General features: G+C 40.9%; 1 protein-coding gene across 1 annotated transcript; it reads left to right on the top strand.

Annotated features, from left to right (window-relative positions):
- Positions 1–1,327: 1,327 nt before the first annotated feature.
- LOC121926807 (carbohydrate sulfotransferase 9-like) lies at positions 1,328–5,833 on the top strand. The gene is made up of 2 exons (XM_042460101.1): positions 1,328–1,430; positions 5,001–5,833. Exons 1-2 carry the CDS (start codon positions 1,328–1,330, stop codon positions 5,831–5,833), a joined length of 936 nt encoding a protein of 311 aa, XP_042316035.1.
- The last annotated feature ends 8,097 nt before the right edge of the window (positions 5,834–13,930 follow it).

Here is a 13,930-nt window from a genome sequence, read left to right as displayed (position 1 = left end):
CCTTTAGAAATACTGAATTGAGGAAAATCCTGCCATACAATTACTTTTCTGTGTCTCAGTTGGAACCAGAGTCTCCTTGCAGTTCTCCAGCCTCAGGAAAATGGCACCACTCCTCTCTGAATAGCTCATTTCAGCTACAGGATGTCTTCGCTATTTCTTGACAGAGCATGAAGGAAAGATTGGTAACATTTACTTTCTCGTTCACTCAATAACTTGGTTTCTTCTCCTGTCTCATCAGTCAATTTCTCTGCAATTTTCTTCTCTTTGCCTTTCAGAAACCAAAGGCCACACTATGCAGACATACCATTCATCCAATAACACTTTTCTCTTCTTTTCCCTTTCTCATTCTGGCATCCATCATAGCAAACCATTTAGCAGTTTTTGCTCCGCTAACATAATACAGTATCCACTGGGGTTTGGTTCCAAGACCCTCCCCTGTGGATACCAAAATCTGTGGATACCAAAATATAATGGATAGTAAAATAGTGTCCCTTTTATAAAATGCCAAACTCAAGGTTTGATTTTTGGAATTTATAGATTTTTTTTGGGGAATATTTTTAAGGCGTGGATAAAAATTCCATGGATACAGAGAGCTTACTATATTACACTAAATTCTCTGACTTAGAAAAATAATCTACAGATGTTTTTACAAACCCATGTCACAAACAAGAGCAGTAATATTCTGGGTGTATATTTTCTGCCACCATGTTTTCAGCATTGGTCTGAAGGGGTATGAAGGTCACACTAGTGGGATAAAACTGGAGGAATCACCAGCATTTGGAGGCAAAATCTAACCAGGAGACCCATAGGCCAAAATACCAGCGAACTATGCTACCTCTGCCCAGTTTGACTTTTCTGGCCAGCCTAGCATGGCAGCTGTTTAGTATGAAGTTAGTCGAGTTTGTTTGCCCTCCAAGCTCTAGTATTTTATTTTATTTATTTATTTCATGCTGCCTTTCTTCCAGAAGGGACCCAAGGTGGCTCACAGATAAAATAAATAAATAAATAAATAAATAAATAAAATTCAAAATGGTTAAAATAATCTAGAAACAGTATAAAACCACATTAAAAAGCCACATATAAACTATATATAAACTATATATACAGTGTGTGTGTGTGTGTGTGTGTGTGTGTGTGTGTGTGTGTGTATATATATATATGAGAGGATCACTATAGCTTTAAAACATAGTCTTTCTTTTCATTAGACACTGTGGAATTTTTCTAAAGTGTGGTTGATGTATTTAATCCTAATGTGCCTAACACTGCTATTCTGATTATCTAGAGTTCTTCAGAAAGGCTTCTACATTTGACCTGTCTGGAAAACAAAATGAATAACCCACTTCAAAAGTTGTTCTTTATCCTTCTATTCAGTCCTTTGCTTGGAATGTTTCTTCTTCAGTTATTCCGGATCTTAAATACAGAAATGACAGGTAAGAGGTACAGTCATGATGTAACCAGATTCCAGCATTCTATGGTGGTCATTTCTAATTTCAGCTATCAGACAATCTTGTTTTAAAAAATAAGTTTATGAAGCACATTTGGTGGACTGGTGCATTTATGGATACTTTGTACTCTAAAAGAGAAAAAGGGATTCTGAGAGTGAAGGAAGTATTAGCATTAGTGCAATGCAGTACTCAAAGATTCTAAGGAGAGAAGACAATCAATCCTTCAATTTGCATAGAAGAATAGATATCCACTTGTAGATTTTCAGTCTGTGACATCATTAGCCCAATCTGCATCTACATATCCTCTGACCTTAGGGTTGCTTATTTCTTGCAGATGAAGTTTCAGTGGTACAGTTCCTTTAGGATATTTGGCTACTCTCTTTATTGCATTTCAATCACATTTAGCTGGTGAGTTGGTCCTTCTGCACAAAATCCCAACAGCCTCTGATATATCCTGTATTACCAGAATACCAGAATCTGGTATTTAATGAATGGGATTTTCCTGTCCTTGAAAAGCTGCCAGAGAAGCCTGGGTTGGACATGGGCTGTCTACCACCTACGCACGGGGCAGTGCGATAAGATCTGTTCCAGAAAGTGACAACCCACATCTATCCCGTTATGGATTTTGTATACAATAATCTCCAAAGAAAGTGAAGTATTACGAAACAACAGCCAGTACAGAAAAGCCATTGGAAAGTTTCTGTGCATAAGCAAAATTGTAATACTAGGCATTGGACACTTTGATAAGACCTGTTCCAGATGGTAGCAACCTGTGTCTATCCCGGTGCAGATTTTGCGTGCAATAATCTCTCATGGGACTTTTTCACACGGGGACCTATGTGCTGCCATCCAAAAATGTTAAAGTGCTGGCATCCCGGAATAGCAAGCCAATTTGCTAATGGTTATCACACACAGAGAACAACAAGGGGCTAAAAGCACATTACTTAGGGTCCAGTGCGAATTTGGGTATCAAATGGAGGAGGACAAATCCCTGTTGCTAGCTTGTAAAATGCCTTTTCTGCACATGCTCCAAACTGTCATTTCCACAAGTGCATTCACACCCACGTGCAGAAACATCAGATAGAAAGGTCCACTGGATTTCTCTTTAGGATTCCCCTGTTGCAGCTATAATGCGGTATCTTGAAATCTAGAAAACATCCAGGACTAGCTGTGTTGGCCATATAGCAAATCCAATATCAAAAATCCACCAAATAGTGCTCACTTTATTGGGCCAATCAACATGCCTCAAGAGTATCAATTTAGATCACAGAGAGATCAGGATAGATAGGCAGAGAGGGAGATCACTGCAGGTCACTCAAACTATCTAACCCTACTGCCCACTTTGAGACATTAACTCTTTCTGTTCAGAGCATTGTTGCATTTCCAGCAGGAGGAAGGCAAGGAGAGAAAGTCAGTGTGAAATTACAATGTAGAAGTAAATGGTATTTCTAATAAATAAAAATAGATGAATCTCATATGTACATTTACTTGGATGTAAAACCCATTAGTAGGATGCATGTGTAAGAAGTTCAAATACCCATACCATACACCCAAGACAAATAAATGTGGAATTAAATGTTCTGTTTTCTTTAGCAGTGTTTGACTCCATCTCCCCAAAATTTGAAGATTCAGAAGCTTCCATGGCCTCTATCTTGAGAATCTGTTTTACAGTTGTATTGCATTAATTTTATATTTGTATTACTTCTTCATTCTCATGTGTGTATTTTTGACTGTATGCCTTTCACAGGCTGAGTGGTTTTTGTTGTTGTTTTCCTTTGTAAAGCACCATCTACACTGGTGAATAGGTGACATAAAGATCACAATAATGATGATGATGATATTGATGATGATGATAATTTCTTACAAAATAATTGGACCATATTTTGGACAATATCATGGTTCCTAGTATAAAGGCCAGAGACCTGCTTTTGTTTTTGTATTTAAAGTGTGGGCCAGAGAAGCATACCTAGAAATTGTGTAAAACCCAGCAAAATTGATGGCAGGGTAACCCTACTTCCACAAGAAGGCAAAGATATCAACTGAGAGCAAAACTTGGGCCATTTTGCTGGCGCCTCAAGGAACTGCTTTGTCAGGGCTGCCTTGTTCATAGGAAGCCAGAATTTTCAGTATTCCAACTTCTTGTGTGTAAATATGCACAAATCTTATCTCTTGTATCCTAATATAATGAAAATAGGCATGAGGATAGTACTGGACTCATGTCTTGCTCTGTGGTTCCAGAAGGCACCTATTTGCCAATTGTGAGGAATGCTGATTTGGGTAAGCCTTCCATATAGTTTATCTGCCTTTCTTGTGGTTGAATGATTCCTACTTCCAAAAAGTGAGTACTGCCAGGAAACGCCAGGGACGAGGCTACCAAAGCATAATTCACACTCACCTTTTTGCATCGAGGAGATGCAGGGTCTCCTCAACAATGCCCACTGAATCAATCAGGGTCATAGTTCCCATAGTTCCATCTATGTCTACCCTGATTGAATTGCTCTTTGCAGTTCACACTGCAAGGGACTTGGCATTGGCAGCGCCAAGGGGAGGTGAGGAAGAGGAGGGACACGGTGGCAGCAGTGAGGGAGGCAAGGAAGAGGAAGAAGATGAAGGAGGAGAAAGAGGAGGGACACGGTGGCAGTGATGGGCTGAGGAAGAAGAGGAAGGAGGATAAGGAAGAAGGAGGAAGAGGTGGCAGTGTAGCAGAGGTCTTGGGGGGGGGGGGGGAAGAGGAGAAGGGAGGAAAAGGCCATGGCACAGCAGCAGCCAAACTCTCTCAGTCTCAGAAGATGGCTATGACAAACTTCCTCTGAAGACATTCACCAAGAAAAGTGGGAATAGAAGGAATAGGAAGGAGGGAGGAGAAGGAGGGAGGAAGGGGTGGTAGCACAGCAGTAGCAATGGTGGGAAGAGGAGGACGAGGAAAGAGGGAGGGAGGAGAATACAATGGCACAGATCCGGATTGATAGTTCCCAGCACCAAAGATCCAGATTGTGGCGGCACAGCAAAAAAAAATGGTAGGTGAACCAATGCCAACTGCACCAGGTTAAATTGACTTTTTGGCGGCAGAGTGCCATTCGGGGGGAATGTAAACGCCTATTAAATTACCCAGATTCCACACCGGGTTTTTTCATAGTGTGGATGACCTCCAAGATTACACTTTACAGTTTTATTCTGCAGTCATCAATAGTATTTTTTTATTCGTTTAGGGATCTTTAGGAAAATCCAGAAAACATATCACCTACCTCACCCATGCCAATGTTTTCTTCCTGCCTTCTTTCTTCTGATCCACTTCTAATTTGCATCTTCGTATTTTTCCTTAAGTAATTACAGTTCCATCTCAACTTAATACTTGGATCATACTTTTAAATACATTGTTTTAATTTTATATTGTGTATCTTGCACCCATTAAATGTACCATTAAAATGGATAAGAATTCTGAAAATAAACTGAAAAGGTTATTGAATGAAATCATCACCATCAACACCTTCATCAACACCATCCTCATCCCTTAAATGTGTTGTCAGTACTCAAAGGTCACAATTTCTCTTCCAGATTCTGAAGAACTTTGGTTACAAATGCAACACAATCGTAGAGACACCTTGAATGCAACATGCCTGAACAAGACTTTGTCAAGATCAGAATGGCAATTGGAGCATCGAGTTGCTCAGCAGCTCTTTGTGGATGACTATCACAAATTTATTTACTGTTCAGTGCCAAAAGCTGGCTGCTCCAACTGGAAGAAAATCCTTATTCTCCTCAAGCTCAACTTAAGCAGGGATGTAGCTGATGTGATCCGTGGGATGGTTCACAAAACAAATCTCCTCAAGACGTTGAGTTCTTACTCTCCTAAAAAACAAGTAGAGCTTTTGAGCACCTACACTAAAGTGATGGTCACTAGGCATCCTCTAGAACGATTGGTCTCTGCTTACAGGGACAAGTTCTTGCATCCTAGTGGCTACTACAGTACTGTAGTGGCAAATGAGATCAAAGTGTTCTCCAAGCGAAAACAAAATTTCACAGAAAATGTGACCTTCCAAGAGTTCATAAACTATGTAGTGACAAGAAATCTTAAAAATATGGATGTACATTGGAAGCCAATGTTTTTGCTCTGTGATCCCTGCAATATCCACTATGACATTCTGGGGAAGTTTGAGACATTGTCTGAAGATGCTGACCGTGTTCTCAGGAGAATTAGTGCTCCAGAGAGTCTCTACTATCCAGATTCGAAGTCTCATGCTTCAGAAAAACGGACCAACAACGATATCACTCTAGATTACCTGAGGAAACTGACTTTTGACCAAGTACGGATGGTTATGGAAGCTTACCAGATAGATTTCTCTATGTTTGGCTATTCTTTTCCTTTAAAAACAGGTTTTTTCCTGTAAGATTAAGTCATACGTCTGTGCAATTCCAGATCTTCAGCAGTAATGCAGGGGATGTTTTAGTGGTACTGTGATCAGAATTGCTCAATTAGGGGTACTTAAAATTTAGTTGATTCTAATTAATCTAATTAACTACATTTAGATGATTCTAATTAATCATGAATACTATTTTAAAAATCAGTTTCATTCTGCTGCTTTCCGTCCTTTCATAGTAGATTTGTCTCTGCAGTTATCTTCAGGGATAATGAAGGATGTGTTCCATTGTGGTACTGTGCCTGCAAATTTCCTCCTTGGAGAAGCTTACTTGATGCCTTCATAGGTTATAATTTAGATGCTTCATTGAGTTCTCTGTAATCACTCATAAACCGTATTTTAAAAGTTAGTTTTATTCTACTTTTTTATAGTTGATTTTCTAACAACTGTTATCTTTATTTTGCTTATATTCCTATTTGAGTTTTTTTGATATAATATGCCTTGAGGATTGGAAAAATGGAGATGGAATAAAAAAAATCCTCAGAGTACAGAATGATGGAGATTAAGGGTCCAGTCACACTACAGAAATAACCTGGTGTGACACCTGGTTATTTCCGTGATGTACCCACTGGCCCTGAATGCACGCTGCACTGATTGTGTGTGTGTGTGGGGGGGGGTGTACATGGAAAAACCCACTTAACCTGGTGTATTTGACACTGGATTCTTAAGTGTGTCTTTAAGCATCTCAACAATCCAGATCTTTGGTAGTGTAAGTATGCTACTTAATTGATCTGGATTGCACTGCATCATTCCTGGAAATGGAGGTGCCTCCATTTTAAATCAGTGTGAATGGCAAAAGGGTTAAAATGGCAGGGAGAGATTCAGGTATCAGCTAACCTTTCACCAGAGCTAGAGCAGCAAGTGTCATCCTGTTTAACAGCTGTCTCCCACTGGATGTACCATCGGCGTCTGAAGCTCAATATGTCCAAGACCGAGCTTCTTGTTTTCCCTCCTAAGCCCACCCTTCACTACTCCTTTTCTATTTCTGTCAATAACATTTCTATCCAGCCGGTCCAGGAAGCCCGTAGTCTCGGTTTCATCTTTGACTCCTCTTTGTCATTTATCCCACAGATTCAGACTACAGCCAAAGTCTGTAGATTTTTTCTCTATAATATCGCCAAAATCCGTCCATATCTCTCAGCTTCTACCGCAAAAACACTGGTCCATGCCTTAGTGGTCTCACGACTAGACTACTGTAACCTCCTCCTGGCAGGGCTTCCTCTCTCTCACCTCCACCCATTAATTTCTGTTCAGCATTCAGCTGCACGTATTATTTCACTCGCTCGCCGTTATGATCATGTCTCCCCTCTGTTGTCTTCCCTTCACTGGCTCCCTCTTCCTTTCCGCATCAGGTACAAACTTTTGTTACTGACCTTCAAAGCTCTGCATGGGCTGGCCCCTCTTTATTTAACTGATCTTCTCTCTTCCTACATCCCTACTCGCACTCTCCGCTCTGGTAGCCAAAATCTCCTCTCTCAGCCCAGGATCTTCTCTGCCCCATCCCGGATCCGTCCCTTCTCCCTAGCTGCCCCTCATTCCTGGAACCTTCTTCCTCCGCATGCACGGCTCATCACTTCCCTAACCAGCTTTAAGACAGAGCTGAAAACCATATTGTTTAGGGAAGCGTTCTCAGGGAATTTGTGATTGTTATCTGGCTGTCTGACAATAGTTGATGTGATGTGATTTGTTTATATTTGATGTTTTTAATCTGTTTTTTCCTTTCTAGATGGTAATTTTATCTATTCCTCTTTTAATTGTTATTATCTTAGAATGTACGCCTTGGGCAGGCTTTTATTTACTCCTAATTTTACTAACTTTGTACAGCGCTGCGTATAATTACAGCGCTATAGAAATAAAGTTTAATAATAATAATAATAATAATAATAATAATAATAATAAGGTATGGGAAATGTAGTGGGAACACTGATCTGGTACTGCATCATCATGGAGATACGGATCTCCTCGGGACAAAAAAGTAAGCATGAATGCCCCCTAAGGGGACCCTACGGAAGTGGACATTAGGTTAGTTTGCTTTTTAAAAATTAAGAATACTTAATCTTACTTAATCAAAAATAATTACTTAAGATGTAATACTAAGCTACACCAGATGATTGTAGCCAGAAGTATCATTAGCAGTGACTGCTTGCTAAATCTCCATAGTCTTCTGTAGATTTCTCTAGCAATCCCAAATGATGCCCTTCTCTGCAGTGCCCCAATTGAAAAAGGTGGAAAAGAGGGAGAGAGGGAGGTGTGTGTGTTACTGTCAGTGCAGAAAGTGCAGGAGGTCAGTGAAGAGAAAGAGTGAATGATTAAAGGGTAGAGATAGAATAAAACCTGTGATAAAGAAAAATAATGGGAGAAAGAGAAGCGAATAGAGGAAAAGACAAAGACACACTCTCTGTGTGTAAAGGATTTCTAGCCCTTGAAAAACAGGATGCTTCTGATAGTAAATATGTAATAGGTGAGGGAGAACAATGAATGTCTTTTCTTCCCTTGCTCCAAATCTTGTGAGACCTAGACACCTGATACTTACCATAGATACTAAGGGCACACTAGTGGTTTATACTTACTTCTTCATGGCAGTTGTTTCTATTTAATGATGATTAAAAGTTAATAAATGAATTTTTGTAGCCTGCAGTATTATGCTCAGTCATTAGATGGCTGACAAAATAATTTAAATATGCCTATATACTTCAGCAACATCCCTTATCTCTAGGTGGCTGATATCCCTAACCACCACCTCCGCCATCAGCAGCAACACCGAGCTAATATTGAGGACAAAGGTTCGTAATAAAAGAAGGAATTCTATAAGATGTTTCCTTGTCTGAAAGCAATTATCAAAAGTTGCAGCAGGAGCAACTGAAATGGTATAGCAGTAAGTTGCAAGATAAGGACAGAATAGGAAAGTCTACATTGAAAGCAGTTGAGACTCCACCACCCAAATATGCAAAACAGGAAATAAACACCAGGAAGAACCACACCTAGAAGAGCTAAGATCCCACAGCAGAAATTTCCAAGACAAGAAGCAAGGACAGTAGTATTGAGTGCACCCAAGATCCACCTCTGGAGAGAATAAAATAAAACTCCTGCAATATGACCTTGGATTATGGCTCTGATGCATTAATTACAAGTGACTTAATTTCAGTGATTTGTATCCCCTGCTATGAAATAAGATGGCAAGGAGAAACTTCAGGGACTGCTTATGTATGAAATGTTGCTGCCACAGCAGTTGTAAAATTAGCAGTCATGTGGTGCCAGAGTCTCCTCCTCTCCCACTGTCCCCCCACCTTTGCCATTCCCAAGAAGCACGATTAACTTTTTTTGTATTTCTTTTCTTTTTTAAAAACTTAAATTGCATTACCAGAACTGCAGAACTGTATTTAAAAAGTAACAAAATGAAATTAAACAAAAGGCATGCAGGGTTGGGCATAAGGCAAGGGGTGGCGTTAAAGGGGAATGCAGAAGAGTGTGATAGCAGCATTAGCTCCACTTGCGCCATTGCAAAGACATACAGTAAAAACTGTCTCACAAAACTAATATGTTTGCATTTTTTCATTGATTTGCATTAATGGAGTTTGTGAGATAAAGTCTTAAGTTACTGTACAGCAATTTTATACCAATTTAAAAGTTATGACGCCATCCAATGAACTCCTAGGATCTGGCGTTCAGTGAGATACTTAGCATATTTTGCCAGAAGGCTAAGGATTAAATCAGAGGCTGCAGGAATTTTAGTTCCAAAAAGTGTGATAGAGCATTCTAGTTAGTATTTCAACAAGAAAAAAAAAATCCCAGGATTTTATAGGATAGAGCCAGGGCAATTAAAGTGGAATAAAACTGCAATAAATGTGTATTGTAGTTTCCTTATGGCTGCATTTTCTTGTACAAATCCTGTCTGATCTTATCTCAGTGTAAGTGTGGTGGGAACAGTGGTACAGTTCTGAGGTAATCCTTGCAGAGCAGGAGGATCCTTTGCAGTGGCTGTAGCTTCTTCTCCCCCTCTGGTATTGGTGATGAGCACAGTCTAAGGAAGCTTTAAGAGACACCAACCCAGAACAGGAGGCTGGCCAATATTGTTGCAAAACAAGCTTTTCCCATCTTGCCTTTTGCTCTGCCTTAGCAATGGCCAGAGCGCTTGAGTGAGAAAGAGTGGAGGACAGAAAAAGAAAAGTGTGACAGAAGAAAATGTTGAGAGGAAAAACCACAACCCTCCATATGTCTGTTTCTTGCCTACCTCCAAAGACTAGCACAGATGATCCACTCAGTGAACACAAGGAAAGAGATAATGATACTTGCTGCCCATGGCCCTGATCCCCATACTACATATAGACAAGCTCTAAACTCAAGCCCTTGCTCATGCAGGCAATATGGGCTCTGAGTCAGGGATAGGATAAGGACAGGATCTCTCCCTGATCCTTATCCTGTCTATGACCAGAGTGAAAGTGATCATGCTAATAAACACTTTCACATGGAAGTGCACTGAACCTGTTTTTCAGCCATCAGTGAAGTGTAATTGTATTAACAAGTTCTTCCATTAAGACAGGAAAATTAGACCTCACTGATGGCTGAAAGTGCTTTTCAAAGTGCTTTCATGTGAAAGTGTTTAGAGTAATCACTTTCACTAGTGCTTCCTGGGTGGCTGAATGACATGTTCAGCATACTTTTCATGCAATCACTTTCACTGGTGATTCCTGGGTGGGTCAAGTACGGTTCATGTGCGAAAGTCTTTCCTGTGACCAGGCAGGAAGGACGGGACAGGGATGGAACAATGATGTCTCATCCCTCCTGTGATGATCTCCTTAGAGGCAGAGTCTGGTCTCCTCCCACATCCCAGTCCCTCCTCTCCACTGACCATTGCTTGCTTTTGTGTATGAAGGAGCTGTTACCCCAAGCAGTGGAAGCTAACCCTCTGAGTTGGAGACTTGCAGAGCAAAGCTGCAGGCTGGAAGAGCTATTAGGGGGAAGAGGGCACCCATTTGATGAAATCATTGGAAATTCCAGCACGATTCTTTTGTGCTTGGAGAAGGGTGAAAGGATTATGGCCAAGAAATTATGGCTGCACTGGAGGAAGATAAAGATCTTGAGAGCCAGTGGGCTAATCCCTTTTTTGTCTAAGGTATGTGCACCCATCACCCATTGTATTCAACCCAATTTTGACTCTTTCTTTCCACACTTGGGAAACCCATCACATACCATCTAAAACCCATCTAAGGTGACTTAATCCATACTTTGGGTTTCTGCCCCCCCCCCCCAAGCTATTGTCAGGGTACAAATATTGGGTGGAAACAGTCCATCTTTGGACTAGTTTGCTAGCAGGAAGGCATGCGGCCAATTTAAACAAGCTAAGGAGATTTTCAGATGGGGAAAAAAAGCCAGGAGTAAAAGCCATATTCTTGGCATAATTGCACGATCATTATGATGATTTTCAGACACATCATGCTCATCCAGGACTTATCCGGTGAAGATCCAGGAATGCTCCAGAGCATTCCTGGATCTTCACTGGAAAAGTCCTGGTTGAGCACAACGTCATCTGAAAATCTTCAGCGTGATCACTCAATTATGCCAGGAGTATTCCTTTTACTCCTGGCTTTTTCTCCATGTCTGAAAATCTCTTAAGCCCCTTGGTGTGTCTGCTACCCCTCCCTTCCACTGCAGTCACTGAGCCTCCTCATTCTGGAGTTCTCTTCAACTAGACTCAAGACTGGCAAAGTATCACCCCCTTAGCAAAGCCCCATGTCTGTTCACTGCTCCCACCTTTAATTTCTTTAATCTTTGCGTGTGTAAGTGAAGGCTTGTGTTTGTGTGTGTGTGTGTGTTGCTTATTTCCCCTCAATAAAGTTTTATTTCTTATTTGAGACCCTGCCTCTGGAACTCTGTGTGATTACAGACCCCGTGGGTTGGATCCCTAAGGCCAATTTACCCTGGCCATTCTATATCTCTCTTTGAGCTAATTACAAATTCCCCTATATTGGCTTTGGGTGTCCTCCCTGGACCCCTGCATTAGGGTAACATTTTGGATATTTTGGCACTGAAGGCAGAAAGAGACTTTCAGTGCCAATAGTTCCACTACAAAAAAGGACCATCAGACCTTCCAGCTCAGGTCAGCTCACAGAGTCCAGACCACAGCATATCGCAGGAACAGCAAGGGTTCTGAAGACTGGAGAGATGCAGATGATTCACCCAAGCCACCTACTATAGTAGAGGAAGCTTCCCATCTGGCACCATAAATGTACTTTGAACCTGGAATAACAGAAATTATAAAGTTTTACAGTCTAATTCTTCACAGATCAACTTTAAAGCCAAACATGTTCCAGAGCTCTTCATTCATCAGACCTTGAACTTGAATGAGAGGCTCAAACTCAGCATTTCCTCTTTTAGATATTATCCAGCTCACCTTGGTATCAGTTTCCAATTTGACTGACCTTACAAATTGTGGATCCCCTTTTATCTGCTCCAGGAGGCATTTTCAGGTGATCTTCACTTGGCATTTCATAAGGTATTTATGGGATTTTGTGTCTCAGGTGCTATAACAATTTTTTTTTGGGGGGGGGGGGGGTTTGGCATCTATTGTTTTGTCTTAGAAAATGTCTTGGGCCAACCCAGTAGGGTTGCTCTGTCTAGGAAAGGTTGTTGGATTCTACATGTTTGCTTGGCCCAAACTGTCCCTCCCATCTTTTCAAAATTTTTGTTGTTGTTGTTAACAGCCCTTGAGTTGACCCTGGTTCATGGTGATACTGTGGATGAGACACCTCCAAGACCCTCTGTCTTCCACTGCTCCGCTTTGGCCCTGTAAATTCAGACCCGTGTCCTCTCTAATACAGTCTATTCATCTAGCATGTGGTCTTCCTCTTTTTTTGTTGTTGCCCTCTACCTTTATTATTGTCTTTTCTAATGCCTTCTCCTGATGTGACCTAAGTACAACAGCTTCAGTTTGATCATCTTGGCTTCCAGGGAAATTTCAGCCTTGAATTGTTCAAAGACCCATTTGTTTATCCTCAGCACTCTTCTCCTGCACCACATCTCAAATAAATTGATTTTGTTTTTATCAGCTTTCTTCTCTGTCCAGCTTTCACATCAGTACATGATGATGGAGAACACAATATGGCTTGTATGATTCCGACTTTAGTGCTCAGTTGAAGTCTTTACTCTTTAGGATCTTTTCTAGTTGTTTCATAGATGCCCTTCCCATTCCTAGTATTCTTATTTTTTGACTGCAGTCTCTGTTCTGAACAGTGTTTGATCCAAGGTATGGGAACTCTTAAACTATTCCAGTTTCCTCATTGTCTAGGCTTTTATTCTAACGCACACGCACACGCACACACGCACACACATGGGGACTGGCATATTTCTCTCTTATGTGACAGGGCTGGGTATCATATTTGTGCCCATTGTCTGCAATTGTTTCTTTCCTCAAAATGTACCAAAGACCAGTCGCCAATGGCTTGTGGACTGGCAACAACCCATGACCATCATTTTGAGGAGCACTGGTATACACCACTTAGAAATACATGGAGTATCACACAAACAGACTTGCTTATGCTTTTGAAACAGGATTTTCTTTTGTTCACTGCCTTCTCACAAGTGCTCCCAAGTCTGCTTCTCATCTATGCAGCTGAACAGGGAGGCAGGAACTGTTTCACTGTAGGTTTCCTCTGTCAGATAGACACCATAGAATCATAGAATCATAGAATAGTAGAGTTGGGACTCATGTTCAACTTGTGGTCTACTTGGACTCCTAGATCCCTTTCACATGTAGTTTCATTCAGCCAGGTGTCCCCCATCCTATATCTGTGCATTTCATTTTTCCGCCCTAAGTGCAGTACCTTACATTTCTCCCTGTTGAAGTTCATTTTGTTAGTTGTGGCCCAGCTTTCTAGTCTATTCAGGTCATTTTGAATTTTGATCTGAGCCACTGGGCTCAGAGCAACTGGATTTTAGCTAAGGGATTTGCATTCTTCCTGTTGGCCATTGTAAACTGAACAAATATCAAATTAAAGATCAAAGATTTTAAAAAATTAAACCCATTTATCACCACTCAGGAAGGAGATGATAACATAAAGGGTGGGCGCC

The sequence above is a fragment of the Sceloporus undulatus genome, chromosome 1 (genome assembly GCF_019175285.1).
Source record: "Sceloporus undulatus isolate JIND9_A2432 ecotype Alabama chromosome 1, SceUnd_v1.1, whole genome shotgun sequence".
Taxonomy (NCBI): Eukaryota; Metazoa; Chordata; class Lepidosauria; order Squamata; family Phrynosomatidae; genus Sceloporus; species Sceloporus undulatus.
The sequence above is the reverse complement of the archived record's forward strand: the minus strand, read 5'-3'. Positions and strand labels throughout refer to the sequence as shown.